The 22,090-nt window shown below is 43.4% G+C and overlaps 1 protein-coding gene across 3 annotated transcripts in view; it reads left to right on the top strand.

Moving 5' to 3' along the window:
- The window catches only part of LOC121532297 (cGMP-dependent protein kinase 1), a 215,892-nt gene that overhangs the window by 183,816 nt on the left and 9,986 nt on the right, over nt 1-22,090 (top strand). For all 3 annotated transcript variants that reach the window (XM_041838310.2, XM_041838196.2, XM_041838285.2), the window contains exons 8-9: nt 1,993-2,058; nt 12,076-12,150. In XM_041838310.2, the coding sequence (XP_041694244.1) occupies nt 1,993-2,058; nt 12,076-12,150 (141 nt within the window). The remainder of the gene's footprint in view (nt 1-1,992; nt 2,059-12,075; nt 12,151-22,090) is intronic.

Here is a 22,090-nt window from a genome sequence, read left to right as displayed (position 1 = left end):
AAGGAAATAAATTCCACAAATTAACTTTTAAGATGGCACACCTGTTAATTGAAATGCATTCCAGGTGACTACCTCATGAAGCTGGTTGAGAGAATGCCAAGAGTGTGCAAAGCTGTCATCAAGGCAAAGTGTGGCTATTTGAAGAATCTCAAATATAAAATATATTTTGATTTGTTTAACACTTTTCTTGGTTACTACATGATTCCATATGTGTTATTTCATAGTTTTGATGTCTTCACTATTATTCTACAATGTAAAAAATAGTAAAAATAAAGAAAAACCCTTGAATGAGTAGGTGTGTCCAAACTTTTGACTGGTAGTGTATCTCTCTCTCTCCTCTTTCCCTGTCTAGTACCCTCCCTCGAAGTTCATAGTAGTTATATAATGTTTGGTGTGTGATGTGTTTCTCTCTCCTTGTCCCTGCCATAATACATGCTAATTGGTTTGAAGAATGACATCCTATCTCTTGAAAGCTCTCCTCTCATTTCACTGGGAGGTATCTGGTGATATAGCAACTCTACTGGAGTCTGTAGTGAACCGTAGATGTTTCCATCTCCCTGCCATAATACGTGCTAATTGGCTTGAAGAATGGCATCCTGCTCCCTCGTTGGGAGGTATCTGCTTACACATATCAGTTGTTTACCGAAGCATTGAAATGAATGTGTAAGACTAGGTGGGTGGTCGGCTAGCAACAACTGTGATGGATGCTGTGTTCTGTGTAAAATGGCCACCTCAGCCTGTAGATTCCCAGGATGTTCTTGTGAAATCCAGAGAATTGTTGCCTTGTCCATGAGCAGGGTGGGAATTCACAGCTGTTCTCCCTGGTCTGTCTATTAGAGGGCTCATATGTTACACTGGGCTGGATAGATATTCCCCTCTCATTTTTCCCCCTCTCCGGCTCCCTCTCTCCCTCCATCACCAGATAGTTCTGTCAAACAAAACATGTAAAAATGATCTATAGCCATTGAATTCTACCGTGCGTAATAGGGAAATAATGCACGATCTAGAATGCCCTTCAAACCAATCAGAAACAAGTATTCAACAATGCCATGGTATAAGTAACCATATTGAATTAATGTCAATTACAGAGATGCCTGTCACACGTACAGATATGCTGTATGGTATTACTAGCAAGGTGTTCGTTCGGCCACCATTCTGCTATTTTTAGTTCGTTATGAAATCATCTGGACATCCCCCATTCATTGGTGTGATATAAGTTACATGCATCCACCAATAGGAACTTAGCGTATAGTCTTGGGAAGTGGTCTCGTGGTTATATTTGTCTCTTACTGATCTCTGGCAGTTGATGCTCATTAGGGATAGCCATTTACTGGCAGTTGATGCTCATGAGGGATAGCCATTTACTGGCAGTTGATGCTTATTAAGGATAGCCATTTACTGTCAGTTGATGCTCATTAGGGATAGCCATTTACTGGTACTCTAGGCTCAGGAAAACCAACAGTAGATAGCCTCTTCCAGCAATGTGCTGTAGCTCTATAGGACCATCCCCTCTGTGTTGATGGACAGTGTGTTATTAACTCTTTCACCTCACTGTAATTATCATGCTGCACAGCTGCTGGATGTGACCTTTCACACGCATCAGTTTGGAAAAGACACTCCCTCAGACTAATAGACAGACATCAGTTGAGCTGGTGCCAGATTGGAGTGTGTGTGTGTGTGTGTGGGGGGGGGGGTTCACAGGTGGATCGCAGGTAATTATAGACTTATTCAGGTTACAGTGAAGGGGATTCTGATGATGGCATAGATAACTGTAGAGAGGACGATCATGACTATATACAATTTATTGGATGTTTTGAATGGTATGTTTGCAATTCTGTATTCACATTTTTTTAAAATTGTATTCACTTGAGGCTAAATCTAATTAGAATTTAACATGAGGTATTACTTTTTGAATGGACAGTGACTTACGTCCAAGAGTGAGGAATGTGGGGATACGTTTGACTGATGTGTTGACACTTTGTGTCCCCACAGAGAGGACATCAGGACGGCTAATGTGATCGCTGCTGAAGCTGTCACCTGCCTGGTCATTGACAGAGAGTAAGTAGTTTCAAGTTGTATTTGTTACACACACAAGTACAGTGAAATGCTTAACTTGCATGCCCTTCCCAACAGTAGGGTTGCAAAGGGAGGTTTGTTACTGGAAACTTTCTAAGTTTACCAGTAAACTACCAGAATTTTTTGTATCTTTCAAGGATTTTATGTAATCTATCACCCTTTTGGGCACTTCAGACTATCACAGGTGTCTGTAATTATCTCTGGCCATTTGTGTGGCCTTATCACATGTCAAATATTTTAAATAATTAAATAAGATTATTAAATAAAATCAAAATCAAAATCAAAGCGGTAAAACATTATCCTAAATATAAACCATCAACTTACTGAATACCATTGGTGTTTAATATGAGGGTTTCAGTATGAAATATCCTTAATAAATTTTTTTACACACTTTGATTTATTTTACTATGTCAATATGTATTTGTTGTCAATGTTTTGGCATCAAACTGGTGGCAGTTGTGAAGAAAAGTCAATAGTTGGAATACTTGCAGAGTTAATTGAAGATAATGCAATTGTTGATTAGATGCTTTTTTCATTAATTAGGCTATTTTCTCTAGAAACTCATGGACAATATGAATATATTTAAAAAAAAAGTTATTAAAGTATAAATTACTAAAGTTATGATAGATTGGCATAGATTTTCTGTTAATTACTGAAGATTCTGGTAACTTTGGTAAATTATCGATAGCTTTGCATCCCTTCCCAACAATGCAGTATTCAATATCTAAATAGAGTAGTAGCCTGTAGAGTAGTAGCCTGTAGGGTAGTAGCCTGCAAAGTAGTAGCCTGCAGAGTAGTAGCCTGTAGGGTAGTAGCCTGTAGAATAGTAGCCTGTAGGGTAGTAGCCTGCAGAGTAGTAACCTGTAGAGTAGTAGCCTGTTGAGTAATAGCCTGCAGAGTAGTAGCCTGTAGAGTAGTAGCCTGTAGAGTAGTAGCCTGTAGGGTATTAGCCTGTAGAGTAGTAGCCTGTAGAGTAGTAGCCTGCAGAGTAGTAGCCTGTAGAGTAGTAGTCTGTAGAGTAGTAGCCTGCAGAGTAGTAGCCTGTAGAGTAGTAGCCTGTAGAGTAGTAGCCTGTAGGGTAGTAGCCTGTAGAATAGTAGCCTGTAGGGTAGTAGCCTGTAGAATAGTAGCCTGCAGAGTAGTAGCCTGTAGGGTAGTAGCCTGCAGAGTAGTAGCATGTAGAGTAGTAGCCTGTAGAGTAGTAGCCTGTAGGGTAGTAGCCTGCAGAGTAGTAGCCTGTAGAGTAGTAGCCTGTAGAGTAGTAGCCTGTAGGGTAGTAGCCTGTAGAGTAGTAGCCTGTAGAGTAGTAGCCTGTAGGGTAGTAGCCTGTAGAATAGTAGCCTGCAGAGTAGTAGCCTGTAGAGTAGTAGCCTGTAGAATAGTAGCCTGTAGGGTAGTAGCCTGCAGAGTAGTAGCCTGTAGAGTAGTAGCCTGTAGGGTAGTAGCCTGTAGAGTAGTAGCCTGTAGAGTAGTAGCCTGTGGAGTAGTAGCCTGTAGGGTAGTAGCCTGTAGAGTAGTAGCCTGTAGGGTAGTAGCCTGTAGAGTAGTAGCCTGTAGAGTAGTAGCCTGTAAAGTAGTAGCCTGTAGGGTAGTAGCCTGTAGAGTAGTAGCCTGTAGAGTAGTAGCCTGCAGAGTAGTAGCCTGTAGAGTAGTAGCCTGTAGAGTAGTAGCCTGTAGGGTAGTAGCCTGCAGAGTAGTAGCCTGTAGGGTAGTAGCCTGTAGAGTAGTAGCCTGTAGAGTAGTAGCCTGTAGGGTAGTAGCCTGTAGAGTAGTAGCCTGTGTCGCCTGAAGGTTTACTTTTAAATATGTGCGGTTTGTTGATTAACCCTTTACTGCCATGAAAAAACAATGTACTGCAGAGCATTACCCCATCATAATGATTAACAGTGAACAGTAACGTGACTATAGTATCAGTATCTTTTAGCAAGATTGTTATTGATCCATATCATTGATTACAGATAATTAATCACTGATCATTAGTATGCCATTTATTCGTAATCAGAACAAATACCTTCACTACATTGAAAAGGTGGCTACAAAAGGTTCCTGTTTTGAATGACACCCAGCTTTGTAAAACAGTGGGACTGAGGATGGAGTGCTGTGCACAGCATGGTAGACTGAGCCTGTTCCTCCTCACAGACCCAGCAGCCCTCGCTGTGTGTGGTCTGGGTCTCTGTGTGTCTCTGTCTGGGTCTGTGTAGCTCAGAGCCAGAGGCAGGGCTAAAAAAGGCAATCCTAGCACAGCAGACAAACACTGGAGAAAAGAGCGGAACATTCACCTTTTGCTCTGCAGGAAATCCACCATAAATTTTATCACGTTGGCCGGCTGAAAGCTTTATGGCCAAGGCCATTGGAGAGGGCTTATTTTGTCTGCCACGCTGTGCTCCCTCCGTCGTCATGCCGTTGTCGTGCACATAATTATGTGATCACTGTGGTGTGGTGGGATTCCTGGAGTGTGTCTGAAATAACACCCTAGTCCAAAAAGAAGAAGAAACTGTATTATGAAGCCAAGATCAATGATGGAAAGAATTATGAAAATCAACTTTGGAGTACTTCATATGAAATTATGGGTAGAAAGACAAATTCAACTCCATCTTTCATCGAATCAGATGGCTTATTCATCACAAAACCTTTTGATGTTGCCAATTATTTTAATGATTCCTTCATTGGCAAAGTGGGCAAACTTAGGCAGGAAATGCCAACAACAAACAGTGAGCCATCGTATTGCATAAAACAATGTTGTTTTTAAATGAAAGAAAGCATTGTAAGTTTGATTTTTGTAAAATGAGTGTGGGAGAGGTGGAAAGGTATTGTTATCGATCAATAATGACAAATATCCTGGCATTGACAACTTAGATGGAAAGCTACTGAGGATGGTAGCTGACTATAGCCACTCCTATATGTCATATATTTAATCTGAGCCTAGAGCAGGGGTGTCAAACGTCCGGCCCGCGGGCCGGATCAGGCCCGCAAACGGGTTTAATCCGGCCCGCGAGATGATTAAAAAAATAAATAATAATAATAATAATAATAATAATTTTGTAAAGTATAAAAATGCACTGCAATTTTTCAATAAAATAAACTGCTGTTCCAATTGCGTCCACTGGATGGCGCAATAGCAATTGTGTTAAGCAAGCAAACTGTTTATACCGGGGCAGAGCAAGTAGGTCAAGCACGTGCAGCCAATGAGCTACTTTGTTTTGCCCGCGATATTTATTACGGCTTCTACTTTTAACATTATGTGCTTTGGCACCCTCATTGCCCCAATATGTCTCTGTCAAAAAAGAGAAAAGTGGACGCAGAGTGCACAGTGTTCCAAGAAAAATGGTCATCCTATTTATTCACTGAATTGAATGGGAAAGCTGTATGTTTGGTGTGTTCAGAGCATGTTGCAGTGCTGAAAGAATATAACCTTCGTCGCCACTATGTGAGTCTTCATGCCGACAAATATGACAACTTTCAAGGACAGCGGAGATGAGAGAAGGTGAATGAACTGTTGGCGGGTCTGAAGAAACGCTGCAGTGAAAGCTAGCTACCTCATTGCTAATGAAATCGCAGTGGCTTCAAAACCATTTAGTGAGGGTGAATTTGTAAAAACATGCATGATGAAGGCAGCGGAGATTGTGTGCCCTGAAAAGCGGCAGGCTTTTGCAAATATCAACCTGACAAGAAACACAGTTGCAGACAGGATTTCCGATCTTTCAGTGGATTTGGACAGCCAGTTGAAGCAAAAAGTAAAGTCATTTATTGCGTTTTCGGTTGCAATTGATGAAAGCACGGACATTACAGATGTTGCACAACTGGCCATTTTCATCCGCGGAGTTGATGACACATTGACCGTCACCGAGGAGTTCGTGGAGTTGGTGCCGATGACAGATACAACGACAGCAGCTGATATTTTTACCGCACTCGTCGGCGCGCTGGACAGGGTCGGAGTGGACTGGTCCCGCGCTGTCAGCCTGGCTACAGATGATGCGCCCTCAATGATCGGGAAAAAAGCAGGCGTTGTGACAAAGTTCAGAGAGAAAGTGCAATCTGCAAATGGAGGACGTGATTTTTTGACTTTTCACTGTATTTTGCACCAGGAGGCTTTGTGTTGCAAGTCATTAAAGATGGAAAACGTCATGAAGGTGGTCATCCAAACTGTTAATTTCATCCGATCCAGAAGCCTGAATCACCGTCAGTTTGACAGCCTTCTCAGAGAGAAAGACCACATCTATGGCCTGCCATACCACACTGAGGTAAGATGGTTAAGCCGAGGTGCTGTGCTGAGGCGTTTCTTTGATTTACGAGAAGAAATTGAACAGTTCATGGAAGAAAAGGGCAAACCAGTGTTAGAATTTCATTCCACAGAATGGATGCAGGACCTTGCATTTATGGTGGATGTTACAGAGCACCTGAATAACTTGAACAAACAGCTGCAAGGGCGCAACAAAGTTGTCACGCAGTATTATGACAGCATACGTTCTTTCAAGTTGAAGCTGTCATTGTGGGAGACGCAACTTGCGGTGGTGATGCAGCTCACTTCCCCTGTCTGAAAAATGTGTGCGCGACCCAACATGTGGCAGACATGAAGCGGTTCAAAGATAAAATAACGGGACTGTTACGGGAGTTTGAGCAACGCTTTCAGATTTATGTTTATATGTTGATGTGCTATTGTTTTTAATTGATTTTATTTTATTTGTATATTTAACCTATTCTTGACTCTGTGGTTCTTGCACTTGTTTGGGGAACAGGATTTCATTATTTTTATCTACATTTCTGCCTGAGAAATGACACCCTGATATAGTTCTGTGATCTGTGAAACAGTTCTGTTAATCACTGAGGCATTGTGTGTTTGTGTGTTCTTTGTCCTCAGAACTTTCAAATAACTTGAGGTGTTGTATGATTAATAGTGATGTTGTCATGATTTAACTGGATTTGAACCCAAATGCAGACAACTACACCAAGCCAGAGAAGGTTTAACAGGTTTATTTACAATGTTCAATTAGTCCAGGTTTCCAATAATAGGGCAAGAGCAAGTCCAGGTTACAGGGAGGGTAACAGATCCAGGTCAGGGCAGGTGTGGTACCGTAATGTCCTAGTGTCCGTGGTGAGTCCAAAAGGGAGGTCCGGTAGTGGAAAGCAAGATGGTGGTGGCAGGAGTGAAGCGGAGGCAGGAGTCAGGTTCCAATAATCTGTGGCACAGGAGAAAAGTAAATAGAACAGGCCAAAAACACAAAGAGCGAAAACAAACAGGTTGAGTCGGCAGCGAGACTAACATGGTCGTCTTGACTATGATCTGACGATGAGTGGCAAGTTTGACCGGGTCTTAAAGGCTGAGGTGATTATGGTGAATGAGCTGCAGCTGGAACCCTGACTCCCGCACACCAGACTTCACTCCTGCAATCAAGGACAGACAGAGGGGAGGGGGAGAGCAGAGAGAGAGCTACCTAGCAGCAGTAGGCCTAACAGATGTTGTGCTTTTGGACACTGTCCTCAGGCTCCAGCTTTATGTTTATATGTTTTTATGTTGATGTGCTATTGTTTTTAATTGATTTTATTTTATTTGTATATTTAACCTATTCTTGACTCTGTGGTTCTTGCACTTGTTTGGGGAACAGGATTTCATTATTTTTATCTACATTTCTGCCTGAGAAATGACACCCTGATATAGTTCTGTGATCTGTGAAACAGTTCTGTTAATCACTGAGGCATTGTGTGTTTGTGTGTTCTTTTTCTTTAGAATTTTCAAATAAACTTGACGTGTTTTATGATTTATAGTGATGTTGTGCTTGTACTATTTTGGACACACTGTCCTCAGGCTCCAGCTTTATGTTGTATGTTGATCGTATTAAAACAAAGAAAACAATCTGAAGTTGTTGTTTTTAAGTTATATATACCATGATTTTTCCGGTCCGGCCCACTTGGGAATAGATTTTCCTCCATGTGGCCCCTGAGCTAAAATGAGTTTGACACCCCTGGCCTAGAGGAAAGTGTTTGTCCTAAGGCCTGGATGGAAGCCAAAGTCATTCCACTACCCAAGAATGGTAAAGCTGCCTTTACTGGTTCTAACAGCCGACCTATCAGCTTGCTGCCAGCTCTTAGCAAAGTGATGGAATAAATTGTGTTTGACCAAATATATATTTTTCTGTAAACAAATTAACAACAGACTTTCAGCATGCTTATAGAGAAGGGCACTCAACATGTACTGCACTGAAACAAATGACTGATGATTGGTTGAAAGAAATGTATAGTAAGAAGATTGTGGGAGCTATACTGTTAGATTTCAGTGCTGCCTTTGATATTATTGACCATAACCTGTTGTTGAAAAAACATGTGTTATGTCTTTTCAACCTGAACATCTCTAAAACTCATTCCCTAAGTTCCAGACCTCAGCTGAATCTGGTAATGAATGGTGTAGCTGTTGAGCAAGTTGAGGAGACTAAATTACTTGGTGTTACCTTAGATTGTAAACTGTCATGGTCAAAACATATTGATTCAATGGTTGTAAAGATGGGGAGAGGTCTGTCCATGATAAAGAGATGTGCTGCTTTTTTGACAACACACTCCACAAAGCAAGTCCTGCAGGCTCTAGTTTGATCTTATCTTGATTATTGTCCAGTCGTGTGGTCGAGTGCTGCAAGGAAATACCTAGTTAAGCTGCAGCTGGCCCAGAACAGAGCTGCACGTCTTGCCCTTCATTGTAATCAGAGGGCTAATATTAATACTATGCATGCCAGTCTCTCTTGGCTAAGAGTTGAGGAAAGACTGACCGCATCGCTTCTTGTTTTTATAAGAAACATTAATGTGTTGGAAATTCCTAATTGTTTGCATAGTCAACTTAAACACAGCGTTGACACACACACTTACCCCACCAGACATGCCACCAGGGGTCTTTTCACTGTCCCCAAGTCCAGAACAAATTCAAGGAAACGTACAGTATTATACAGAGCCATGAGTGCATGGAACTCCCTTCCATCTTATATAGCGGAAGTGAACAGCAAACCTGAAATAAAACCTGAAATAAAGCAACACCTCACAGCACAACGCCTCTCCCCTATGTGACCAACTTGTAGTGTGTGTGTTCTAACATGTACAGTATGTGTAACTGATAGATGCCCACACACACACACACACTACATGTTAATGTTTTTAAATGTATGTCAATTGTAAAGTATTTTGTCTGTAAAGTCTTCTTCGTTATGTGTCGGACCCCAGTAAGACTTGCTATCGCCATTGGCGTCGGCTAATGGGGATCCTAATCCCCCCCAAAACAAATCCCTATATAGTGCACTACTTTTGACTAGGGTCCATAGGGTAGTGCACTATATAGGGAATAGGGTGCCATTTTGGTGCAGACTTGGTACCAAACATACGCTCGGACAGGGAGACGAACAGTGTGGTCAGGAAGATATAGTAATGAGAAGCTGAGTTGAGCCGAGTTTGGGCAACTCTGCTCTAGGCTATAAACTTCTTAAATCTTGTGCATCACTAATATCAATCACATTTATATGGCAAGTCAGCCTTATCGAGTGGGAGTGGACAGCTTATATGGGCTTTTATAGGAGAGGCACACTAAGAATAAAACTTTAAATGGGTCAACTTGTAGGTCTATATTTAGTGCAAAGCAGTTCACACTTCAAATACCCTTTTATTGCCTATCATGGGTCATTATTCCTGGATGATATCGGAATCTTTTTGCAGCGGCCAAGTCATGAAATGATAATAAACTCCTACAGTCTAGACATACATTTCAAATAATGAGTTCATAACTGTCAGGGTGTTGTAACAGTTCTAGCCTAACCTCATCTGAGATCAGTTATTCTCTCACACTTACATTAAGTAATGTTGATTGTGTGATTACTATTTCTCAAAACGATTTATTAAAAGATCCTTGTCAAAAGTTTTACCGGTCTGACACTTGAATCTAACCCTTGTGAGAGCAGACTCATAAACCTTAGAAATAACAGTCTATATCTATCTATATCTGTGGTGATTATAGCCATGGCCTCAGAACCATGGGTTCACATGAATTACTATTAGTCATGCTGCTCACACAGGAGGAGAGTCAAAGGATGCAAGTCATGCTCTGGTGAAACATTTACCAGCACTGAGTCGATATTTCACCATCAATATAATGTTGAATTACTGGTAAGAGCTGGAAGGGAGGGTAATGGGTTGGATGGCAGAAAGGGAGGGCAGTGGAGGGGAAATGGGGGGCCCATGGGAGAGTGAGTATTCTGTTTTGGAACACGAGGCTGCCTCACCGCTTCTCAGCACCCGATGGCCCAGACAGATGCTTTTCAGCACTGTTGCCTGCTGGGAGAAAAAGCCCCAGACGCATTACTCCACAGACAGAGCTCAGATGTGTCACATTAAAATGTCCGCTCCTCCTACCTGCCCCCTCTCACTGAAATTCTGTGTGGTAATCAGACCCCTCTTCACCCCTCGGATGGTTTCAGGCACTTCTGAAACAGATGGCTAAAAACAGCACAGAAGGACCCTTAATGATAAGAACCTGCTCAAGCTAAAAGGGAAAGATGAAGCATTTTGATAACGATTCATCATAATTAGATTTTTTTTTAATATCCAGATATTTGTCTACTACTCTGAGATAAGAGAAGGCCTCGGCTAGGATTTCAGGGTTTAGCTGTCAGTCATGTATTTAGTTATCTTCTTTAAATGTATTATATTATGATATTTTGATAGTTGCCAACTCCATGATAAAGTGTAAGTAAGCGATAACAGTGTTATCAGAGTGTAGGGTTTATATACTAACTCAAAGAAACAAAAAGATTGCATAAAAAAAGATAACAAAAAGATTGAGCATACCTTGTCAGGTAAATAAATTAGATTGCAGACAACCAGTCATCCTTGTTTACCTTGACAGTATCATTGATAACTATATTTACTCTTCAGAACAGCTAACGTCCATCATATTTTGTGTGTGACAGAAAACTTAGGATTGCCTTTTGAATTTTCAAAGTGTGGGCCAGCAGACATTATATTGTTGACTTCCAAAAGACCAGATATAAAATTTCAATTCAATCTACTATATTGCTTTTGGACAGTCCGATCTTTTGATTGTTCTAAAGCATTTACTCCGTCAAACTAAGACAATCATGACTGCTCTCCTCCCACGCATCTCATTATTATGAGAGGGTTAATCAAAATGATTTCATCAACATTAATCCTCTATAGCATAAATAGACTATGTATAGTTTCATAATAATAACAATCTATTCTATAGAGTGAGTACTCTGAGATGGATATTACATTAACACTTAAGTTGATTGGGAGGGAAAGTACTATTCAAAGACAGTATTGTCTCAGTAACAGTAGCCATCTTTTAACCCGTTTTTAACATGTTACAGCAAACCTACTTAGTGTGATTCATTTGGAACCAAAATGGGAGATACCACACTTTTGGTTGGCTGAATTACAGTGCTGTGGCTCAACCAGCACAAAGCTAACAGGGAATGATGTTTGCTGTTATTTAAACATTGTCTCAAATTCATCAAATTGTCTCACTCTGTTCAAGGCTGTTTTCGTAGATAGATTTTTGTGACAGATGCTAGTGGTGATTTGATACCCTCCTGTGTCTCATGCATTAATAATGCTGAACTCAGTGAACATTTGTAACAATAACAGCATGGCTACGTCCCAATAATCTCTCCTTCCTCCTGAAGTGTGCACTCGTTCACTACTCCCCACAAATGTAAAAGCATTGGATTGGCGTATGCATGGGCTGTTTTCATTTAACCGTAATTTGTGTTTTAGGAGAGATCATTGGGATACAACCATAAGTTATTGTAACCTAGGTGTTTTAGGAGAGATCATTGGGATACAACCATAAATTCATGTAACCTAGCTGTTTTAGGAAAGATCATTGGGCAGCAACCATAAGTTCATGTAACCAGGTGTTTTAGGAGAGATCATTGGGTAGCAACCATACATTTATTTAACCTAGGTGTTTTAGGTAGTCATTGATTAATGTTACTCTGTGTTCTCTTTCAGTTCATTTAAGCACTTGATCGGGGGCCTGGATGATGTCTCAAACAAAGGCTATGAGGATGCAGGGGCCAAAGCCAAGTAAGTATCTCACTCTTCACATACAGTTCCCTACATACGATGTGCAAAATTGTATATTGTCTATGTACAGGGTATCACTCTTTTTCTTTAGTGCATGATTCACACAGACATACAGTATACATGCACACACTCACATGCACACACTCACATGCACACACCTCATTAGCATCACACATCCCCTACACCCGTTTCCTTATACACCCATGCATACATATACACTCTATATATATATATATATACAGTATATATACATGTAACTAACACCACTCAAACACACCTCATTACAACAATACCCCTCAGCCCCATGTTTAATGTGTTTTTCTTGATTGTTGTCAATATATTCTGCTGGATGAGGTTCTAGTCGATGCATCGCATTAATTAGTGTGTCTTGTTTGATCTGTCTGGCTGTTCCTCTAACCTCTTCTTCAATATAATTATCTTTGCTGCACCGGCTTTCGTTAAAGAGAAACTTCATCCAACCCAATGGCTTTAGTTACATATGAATCGTACCCCAGTCCCGCTACAATTATTGAGCTCTGGAGGTTAGAATGCTTTCCTGATTTTTAGGAATATGAGGAATATGAGGAATACAACTGATAATAGTGGTTCAGTTATAGTGGTCTTGTCTTCAGCTTCAATTTAATAAGAGAAGACACATTGGGTTTGTATTTCACTGACCTTAGAAGACATTTAAGATTGTGGCGTTAAATACCTTGTAGCTGGTTAGTAAGCAGGCTAACGATACATGCTGTTCTTGAAAACTGATCCTTGTACCAGAACATATTGTTCTCATAACAGAGTTTGTAAACATTCCGCTGTCCTGTTTTTGCTGCTGAAGTATGTCAAGCAACAAACTGCATGTTTTCTGGGATAATGTTAATGATTGTTTTCATCAACTCAAAGCAGATATTTAGGTATTGAACAGCTCGTATGTTAAATGGCGTGCAATTAAATCTCATGTTTGTCATTGACGTGGGTAATTACTGTCTGGATGAGGGGGCTCACTCTCAAACGTCCAGCCCAGATAACGCATCATGGTCACAGAGTAGTCGGACTCGTCTGGTTCCTAGAGACATGAGGAGGTCATCTGTCTCTATAGCCATGAGGAGGTCATCTGTCCCTAGAGACATGAAGAGGCCATCGGTCTCTATAGCCATGAGGAGGCCATCTGTCCCTAGAGACTTGAGGAGGCCATCTGTCTCTATAGCCATGAGGAGGTCATCTGTCCCTAGAGACATGAGGAGGTCATCTGTCTCTAGAGACATGAGGAGGCCATCTGTCCCTATAGCCATGAGGAGGTAATCTGTCTCTAGAGCCATGAGGAGGCCATCTGTCCCTATAGCCATAAGGAGGTCATCTGTCTCTAGAGACATGAGGAGGTCATCTGTCCCTATAGCCATGAGGAGGCAATCTGTCCCTATAGCCATGAGGAGGTAATCTGTCTCTAGAGACATGAGGAGGTCATCTGTCCCTATAGCCATGAGGAGGTCGTCTGTCTCTATAGCCATGAGGAGGTCATCTGTCCCTAGAGACATGAGGAGGTCATCTGTCTCTAGAGCCATGAGGAGGCCATCTGTCCCTATAGCCATAAGGAGGTCATCTGTCTCTAGAGACATGAGGAGGTCATCTGTCTCTATAGCCATGAGGAGGCCATCTGTCCCTAGAGACTTGAGGAGGCCATCTGTCTCTATAGCCATGAGGAGGTCATCTGTCCCTAGAGACATGAGGAGGTCATCTGTCTCTAGAGACATGAGGAGGCCATCTGTCCCTATAGCCATGAGGAGGTCATCTGTCTCTAGAGACATGAGGAGGTCATCTGTCTCTAGAGGCATGAGGAGGTCATCTGTCTCTAGAGCCATGAGGAGGCCATCTGTCCCTATAGCCATAAGGAGGTCATCTGTCTCTAGAGACATGAGGAGGTCATCTGTCTCTAGAGCCATGAGGAGGCAATCTGTCCCTATAGCCATGAGGAGGTAATCTGTCTCTAGAGCCTTGAGGAGGCCATCTGTCCCTATAGCCATAAGGAGGTCATCTGTCTCTAGAGACATGAGGAGGTCATCTGTCTCTAGAGCCATGAGGAGGCAATCTGTCCCTATAGCCATGAGGAGGTCATCTGTCTCTAGAGACATGAGGAGGTCATCTGTCCCTATAGCCATGAGGAGGCAATCTGTCCCTATAGCCATGAGGAGGTAATCTGTCTCTAGAGACATGAGGAGGTCGTCTGTCCCTATAGCCATGAGGAGGTCATCTGTCTCTATAGCCATGAGGAGGTCATCTGTCCATAGAGACATGAGGAGGTCATCTGTCTCTAGAGCCATGAGGAGGCCATCTGTCCCTATAGCCATAAGGAGGTCATCTGTCTCTAGAGACATGAGGAGGTCATCTATCTCTAGAGCCATGAGGAGGCAATCTGTCCCTATAGCCATGAGGAGGTCATCTGTCTCTAGAGACATGAGGAGGTCATCTGTCCCTATAGCCATGAGGAGGCCATCTGTCCCTAGAGACATGAGGAGGTCATCTGTCTCTAGAGACATGAGGAGGTCATCTGTCCCTATAGCCATGAGGAGGTCATCTGTCTCTAGAGACATGAGGAGGTCATCTGTCCCTATAGCCATGAGGAGGTCATCTGTCTCTAGAGCCATGAGGAGGCAATCTGTCCCTATAGCCATGAGGAGGTAATCTGTCTCTAGAGCCATGAGGAGGCAATCTGTCCCTATAGCCATGAGGAGGTCATCTGTCTCTAGAGCCATGAGGAGGCCATCTGTCCCTAGAGACATGAGGAGGTCATCTCTCTCTAGAGACGAGGAGGTCATCTGTCTCTAGAGACATGAGGAGGTCATCTGTCTCTAGAGCCATGAGGAGGTCATCTGTCCCTATAGCCATGAGGAGGCAATCTGTCCCTATAGCCATGAGGAGGTAATCTGTCTCTAGAGACATGAGGAGGTCATCTGTCCCTATAGCCATGAGGAGGTCATCTGTCTCTATAGCCATGAGGAGGTCATCTGTCCCTAGAGACATGAGGAGGTCATCTGTCTCTAGAGACATGAGGAGGTCATCTGTCTCTAGAGCCATGAGGAGGTCATCTGTCTCTAGAGACATGAGGAGGTCATCTGTCCCTATAGCCATGAGGAGGCAATCTGTCCCTATAGCCATGAGGAGGTAATCTGTCTCTAGAGACATGAGGAGGTCATCTGTCCCTATAGCCATGAGGAGGTCATCTGTCTCTATAGCCATGAGGAGGTCATCTGTCCCTAGAGACATGAGGAGGTCATCTGTCTCTAGAGCCATGAGGAGGCCATCTGTCCCTATAGCCATAAGGAGGTCATCTGTCTCTAGAGACATGAGGAGGTCATCTGTCTCTATAGCCATGAGGAGGCCATCTGTCCCTAGAGACTTGAGGAGGCCATCTGTCTCTATAGCCATGAGGAGGTCATCTGTCCCTAGAGATATGAGGAGGTCATCTGTCTCTAGAGACATGAGGAGGCCATCTGTCCCTATAGCCATGAGGAGGTCATCTGTCTCTAGAGACATGAGGAGGTCATCTGTCTCTAGAGACATGAGGAGGTCATCTGTCTCTAGAGCCATGAGGAGGCCATCTGTCCCTATAGCCATAAGTAGGTCATCTGTCTCTAGAGACATGAGGAGGTCATCTGTCTCTAGAGCCATGAGGAGGCAATCTGTCCCTATAGCCATGAGGAGGTAATCTGTCTCTAGAGCCATGAGGAGGCCATCTGTCCCTATAGCCATAAGGAGGTCATCTGTCTCTAGAGACATGAGGAGGTCATCTGTCTCTAGAGCCATGAGGAGGCCATCTGTCCCTATAGCCATGAGGAGGTCATCTGTCTCTAGAGACATGAGGAGGTCATCTGTCTCTAGAGCCATGAGGAGGCAATCTGTCCCTATAGCCATGAGGAGGTAATCTGTCTCTAGAGACATGAGGAGGTCATCTGTCTCTAGAGCCATGAGGAGGCAATCTGTCCCTATAGCCATGAGGAGGTAATCTGTCTCTAGAGACATGAGGAGGTCATCTGTCCCTATAGCCATGAGGAGGTCATCTGTCTCTAGAGCGATGAGGAGGCAATCTGTCCCTATAGCCATGAGGAGGTCATCTGTCTCTAGAGCCATGAGGAGGCCATCTGTCCCTAGAGACATGAGGAGGTCATCTGTCTCTAGAGACATGAGGAGGTCATCTGTCCCTATAGCCATGAGGAGGTCATCTGTCTCTAGAGACATGATGAGGTCATCTGTCTCTAGAGACATGAGGAGGTCATCTGTCTCTAGAGACATGAGGAGGTCATCTGTCTCTAGAGACGAGTAGGTCATCTGTCCCTATAGCCATGAGGAGGTCATCTGTCTCTAGAGCCATGATGAGGCCATCTGTCCCTATAGCCATGAGGAGGTAATCTGTCTCTAGAGCCATGAGGAGGCCATCTGTCCCTATAGCCATGAGGAGGTAATCTGTCTCTAGAGACATGAGGAGGTCATCTGTCTCTATAGCCATGAGGAGGTCATCTGTCTCTAGAGCCATGAGGAGGCCATCTGTCCCTATAGCCATGAGGAGGTAATCTGTCCCTATAGCCATGAGGAGGTCATCTGTCTCTATAGCCATGAGGAGGTCATCTGTCCCTAGAGACATGAGGAGGTCATCTGTCTCTAGAGCCATGAGGAGGCCATCTGTCCCTATAGCCATAAGGAGGTCATCTGTCTCTAGAGACATGAGGAGGTCATCTGTCTCTAGAGCCATGAGGAGGCAATCTGTCCCTATAGCCATGAGGAGGTAATCTTTCTCTAGAGACATGAGGAGGTCATCTGTCCCTATAGCCATGAGGAGGTCATCTGTCTCTAGAGCCATGAGGAGGCAATCTGTCCCTATAGCCATGAGGAGGTCATCTGTCTCTAGAGCCATGAGGAGGCCATCTGTCCCTAGAGACATGAGGAGGTCATCTGTCTCTAGAGACATGAGGAGGTCATCTGTCCCTATAGCCATGAGGAGGTCATCTGTGTCTAGAGACATGAGGAGGTCATCTGTCTCTAGAGACATGAGGAGGTCATCTGTCTCTAGAGACGAGGAGGTCATCTGTCCCTATAGCCATGAGGAGGTCATCTGTCTCTAGAGCCATGAGGAGGCCATCTGTCCCTATAGCCATGAGGAGGTAATCTGTCTCTAGAGCCATGAGGAGGCCATCTGTCCCTATAGCCATGAGGAGGTAATCTGTCCCTATAGCCATGAGGAGGTCATCTGTCTCTAGAGCCATGAGGAGGCCATCTGTCCCTATAGCCATGAGGAGGTCATCTGTCTCTAGAGACATGAGGAGGTCATCTGTCCCTAGAGACATGAGGAGGCCTTATGTCTCTAGAGCCATGAGGAGGTCATCTGTCCCTAGATCCATGAGGAGGCCATCTGTCCCTATAGCCATGAGGAGGCCATCTGTCTCTAGAGCCATGAGGAGGTCATCTGTCCCTAGAGCCATGAGGAGGCCATCTGTCTCTAGAGCCATGAGGAGGCCATCTGTCTCTAGAGCCATGAGGAGGCCATCTGTCTCTAGAGCCATGAGGAGGCCATCTGTCCCTATAGCCATGAGGAGGTCATCTGTCTCTAGAGACATGAGGAGGTCATCTGTCCCTAGAGCCATGAGGAGGTCATCTGTCTCTAGAGACATGAGGAGGTCATCTGTCCCTAGAGACATGAGGAGCCCATCTGTCCCTGGCCTGGTGTTTGTGTGTGTGTGCGCGTGTGTGTGTGTGTGTGTGTGTGTGTGTGTGTGTGTGTGTGTGTGTGTGTGTGTGTGTGTGTGTGTGTGTGTGTGTGTGTATCTCAGATAGCATATTTAATTTGGCTATAAGTCTGTTATGTTGGTGTACTGCAGACCCTAGTGTATTATTCCCATGCCTTCTTTTGCATAACATAGAGATGGGATTCAGGATGATGGGAACAATGAATTTGCATTGTAAATCTCTTTCTGTATTGCTTTGTATTATTTGAAAATGATGCAAGTGCCCCCTCTAATGGTCAGTGATCCTTATTACAGGAGCTGATTCATTGACCTCAAAGCTGTCATTCACTGTCACTCAAGTCCTAAATTAAGATATATTATCATTGGCAATGAAACAGGCCCTAGACTAGTAACTAAGGAGATAAATCAATGTGCTCACCCCTCAAGATCGTTTGTGATTCCTCCATCATCACCAACAACTGTTGTTGTCATGGTATCGTAACAGTGTTGTGTGCATTTTTGTGTAGAATCTGTTTACTATAGAGAGCAGTAGTAATGGAGTCTTTTTGTAGGCACCAACTTCACCATGGCTCATTGGCCAAAGCCTATGAGGAAATGCATGTTTTTTTTTTGGGGGGGGGGGTTGGATAAACGCCGAAAATAAGGTCTGTGGTAAACACAGGCTTAGGAGATCTTATACGTTTTGTTCTATGAGATAATCTTCATCAGATAACATAACTTTAGTGAATTTTGAAGCATTTATGTAATCAAAACAAGTACAGAAAGCACATAAAGGCTTCGTAATTCATAAAAGTCATGTTAACTGACTGCTATTATCTTACAGAACAAAATGTATCAGATCTCATAAGCCTTTGTTTACCACAGACCTTATTTTCAGCGTTTATCCCAAAACCCCATTCTTTCCCTATTCATTTCCCCCATAGGAATGGATGAACGAACCAGAGGTAACTCATTTCTGGTTTTTAGGACTACAAGCTGGCGAGCTCTGTAGAGACAGACAGGCCTCTCATAGCTTCATCAGTCCTCTTGCATATGAATGGGCTGGAGTATAGAGAACGCGTCATCTGGGTATGCGGTTGGGTCAATGAAATATACAGCACCAACAATAAGGTGTGTGCAATAACTACGTAAACAGACCAGACTGTCCATGGGATCTAATGACATGCATTAGTTTAGAGACCTGTAGGCCTAGTTGTTAAAATGGGCTTTGTGGTGTTTCTGGGAAAACAAACTCTATTTTAGGTTTTTCTGATTTATGAGGAGTAACATTTCTACACGTCTAAAATAAAGCCTTATCTGAAGGAAACACACACAGGAGAGGAAATATTTAGTTTTCCTCTTTTTGGAGTTATGATTTATTTCCACAAATATATCCAATTTGCAGTGGTGGTAGCTAGTATTTCGCATGTTGAATTAGCCTAATTCTTAATGTTGTGTTACGTTTTCTTGGTAACATCGACGACTACAGTAGAATCGTAAATACGTAAACAGAGTTCCCATGTATAGTAATACACTCGCTGCTACTACAATTCCAGCAGTCCCATCAATCAGCCCGTAGGTCAGGGTCCCGAGCGCTCTGCTGGCTCTATGTCTCTGGCTTTCACTCTCTCTCTCTTGGCCCTTAGCCAGAGGGCAGACTGCATCCACCACCATAGGGACACGATGTCCCCAGAGGAGGCAGACGCAGTACTTACACCCCAAGGGTCTCTCACACCAAAGGTGACACCATGAGGGGGACTGGAAGGGCTTGGGGGGGTTCAGGTTGGTATCCCCTGCCCCCCTACCTGCCTCCTCCGTGCCCCTAAGGTTTCCTATGTTCCTATGTTCCCTGGCTGTGCTGTGCTGTGCCCTCCCCGGGGTCTCCTTTTTCTGCATCCCCAGGTGGAACAGGGCCTATGTTTGTAAACCTTAGAGGGTGGGAGAGCTCCGGGACAGCTGTTTCAGCTTGGTTCCTCTAAAGTACAGGAGGCTGGTGAGGGGAGGACGGCTCATAATAATGGCTGGAATGGAGTGAATGGAATGGTATCAAACACATGGAAACCATGGAAACCATGTGTTTGATACCATTCTATTTATTCCGTTCCAGCATTACTATAAACCCGTCCTCCCCAATGAAGGTGCCACCAGCCACCTGTGCTCTAAACACTTATTGGTTTTCTGAGGACAGCCGGTGGTAGGTGTATGAACAGCTTCTATATGTGGCAACAGGGAAGCCTGGCCAGAAGCGCTGACCCTGCGGTGTTCTGACCTTGCGGTTTTCACATGTGTGTGATAGAGTGCTCTTGAACTCATTTCAGTCTCCCTGTTTTGTTGTAGAGGTGTTTCCTACTGTCTCTTGATGTTTATGAGCCTAATTGAACTTTTTTATGATGTTCTCTTATTTCATAATCACATTATTTAAGAGAGAGGTACGATTGTCTTCAAAAAGTCAAATTTCTAATACCTGATCAACTCATTGACATTATCTGTAATGCTATTGGTAAATCAAGGGAGCGTGTTACCTGTTGACTACTGAAATACTATCTTCAGAGACACTTATGTAAGAGGAGTTTATTTTTGTATTTGGCCTTTAGTCCCAGCCTAGGCAATGTCTCTTTGGATAGTGCCAGTGCAGTGGAGTCATGTGGCAGAATCCTGACATGAGATATTATGTGTAACTCAGACTTTAATGTTACCCCTGTTGTTGTGGACATGAGTTATGTGAGACGAGCCCTCCCATACATCACAATCCTTGCTATCTGGGATCCTTGGTAGGTCCCTACCCCATTTAAAGTTGAAAAATGTTAAGGTAAGGGTTAAGGAGAACCCTTTTTGGTTCCAGCTAGAACCCTTTTGGGTTCCATGTAGAACTCTCTGTGGAAAGATTTCTACATGGAAACCAGAAGGGCTCTACCTGGAACCAAAAGGGCTCTACCTGGAACCAAAATGGTTTGACAATGGGTTCTCCTATGGGGACAGCCAAATAACCTTTTGGAACCCTTTTTTCTAAGAGTGTAACCTTAATCCTTACCTTAACCATTTTTAACTTCAGATAGCACCTTTTTTTCTAAGAGTGTAGGGTTAGGGTTAGGGTAAGGGTAAGGGTAGGGGTTAAGCTTAGGGTAGATCACCAGGAGCCATGTGAATTGCAGGGAACAAAGCTAAGATTGGTGGCAGCTCAGCGCTGTAGTAAAGCATTTCTGTTTGACTGTTAGACCTCGTGCTTGGCTATGAGAATGGAGTCATTAACCAGAGACCTCCCAAATACGAGGACATGACATTTACGGCTACATGATCACAACACAGCTGCACAAATATGTAGCTGTATAGTAGCTGTACTAGAGTATTCAACCAACGGTTCAATAGAAGTTTAATAGAAAATAGGGCAGTGGCTAAATTAAATTCAAGGTACAATTACAAGTACATGGTTGGAGTCAAATATGTTTGAGATCCTCAGAAGTTGACAACATCAAAGGCTGCACGATTGATCAACACGTGCATTACTTAAAATACAAGACGCAAGGTAGCCTAAATGAAAGAAACACAATGTGACAAGGATAACACCATGTTGAACTGACCCAGGCTTGAGTTGTCAGGTCCGCAGGTCAAGGGGACGTAATCGGGTCAAATTGCGGCATTGTGCGTTAACACCTGGCAGCCCGCTTCAATCAGGATGATTTTTTGTCATCTCTGCCCATGTGGTTGCTGTATTGTGAACCAGGTGGGGGTCAAACCCCTATGGGTCGGTCTTAGTTGTGCATTGACCCCTGAGGTGAGCGGCCTCATCCAGCCCCAGGTTCGGACTTAGGGTATATTTTGACAGCTGCCACGGCAGTAATAGTGTAGTGAACATGTCAGAATGGAGGAATGTGACTGTTGTGTTGTGAGCACGCTTTTCAGCCGCAGGTCAGGTATTTTGAGGGGCCAGGGGGCAGTAGCCTAGAGAAATTCAATTGGATAGGAAGGATTATTTTTTTCTTCTACCATTTTTTAAAACATATTTGCGTCTCATAACAGGATATTGTGTGGCTTTAGTATCCATTATCAATACGATGCAATGTTGTGGTTTGAAGACATGTTTTTTCTAGCACCCGGCAAGGATTGTAGTCTATGTGGCATTGTGTATAGGGTCGTACACTTACATTAGAAAGTCACTTGACTTAAGTCAGTAGGCTACAAGTGCCCCATAAGGTCTGTGAAAAAATATCCATATGGTTTGAGTGTCT

This window comes from Coregonus clupeaformis, chromosome 1, assembly GCF_020615455.1.
Source record: "Coregonus clupeaformis isolate EN_2021a chromosome 1, ASM2061545v1, whole genome shotgun sequence".
Lineage (NCBI taxonomy): Eukaryota > Metazoa > Chordata > Actinopteri > Salmoniformes > Salmonidae > Coregonus > Coregonus clupeaformis.
The sequence above is the reverse complement of the archived record's forward strand: the minus strand, read 5'-3'. Positions and strand labels throughout refer to the sequence as shown.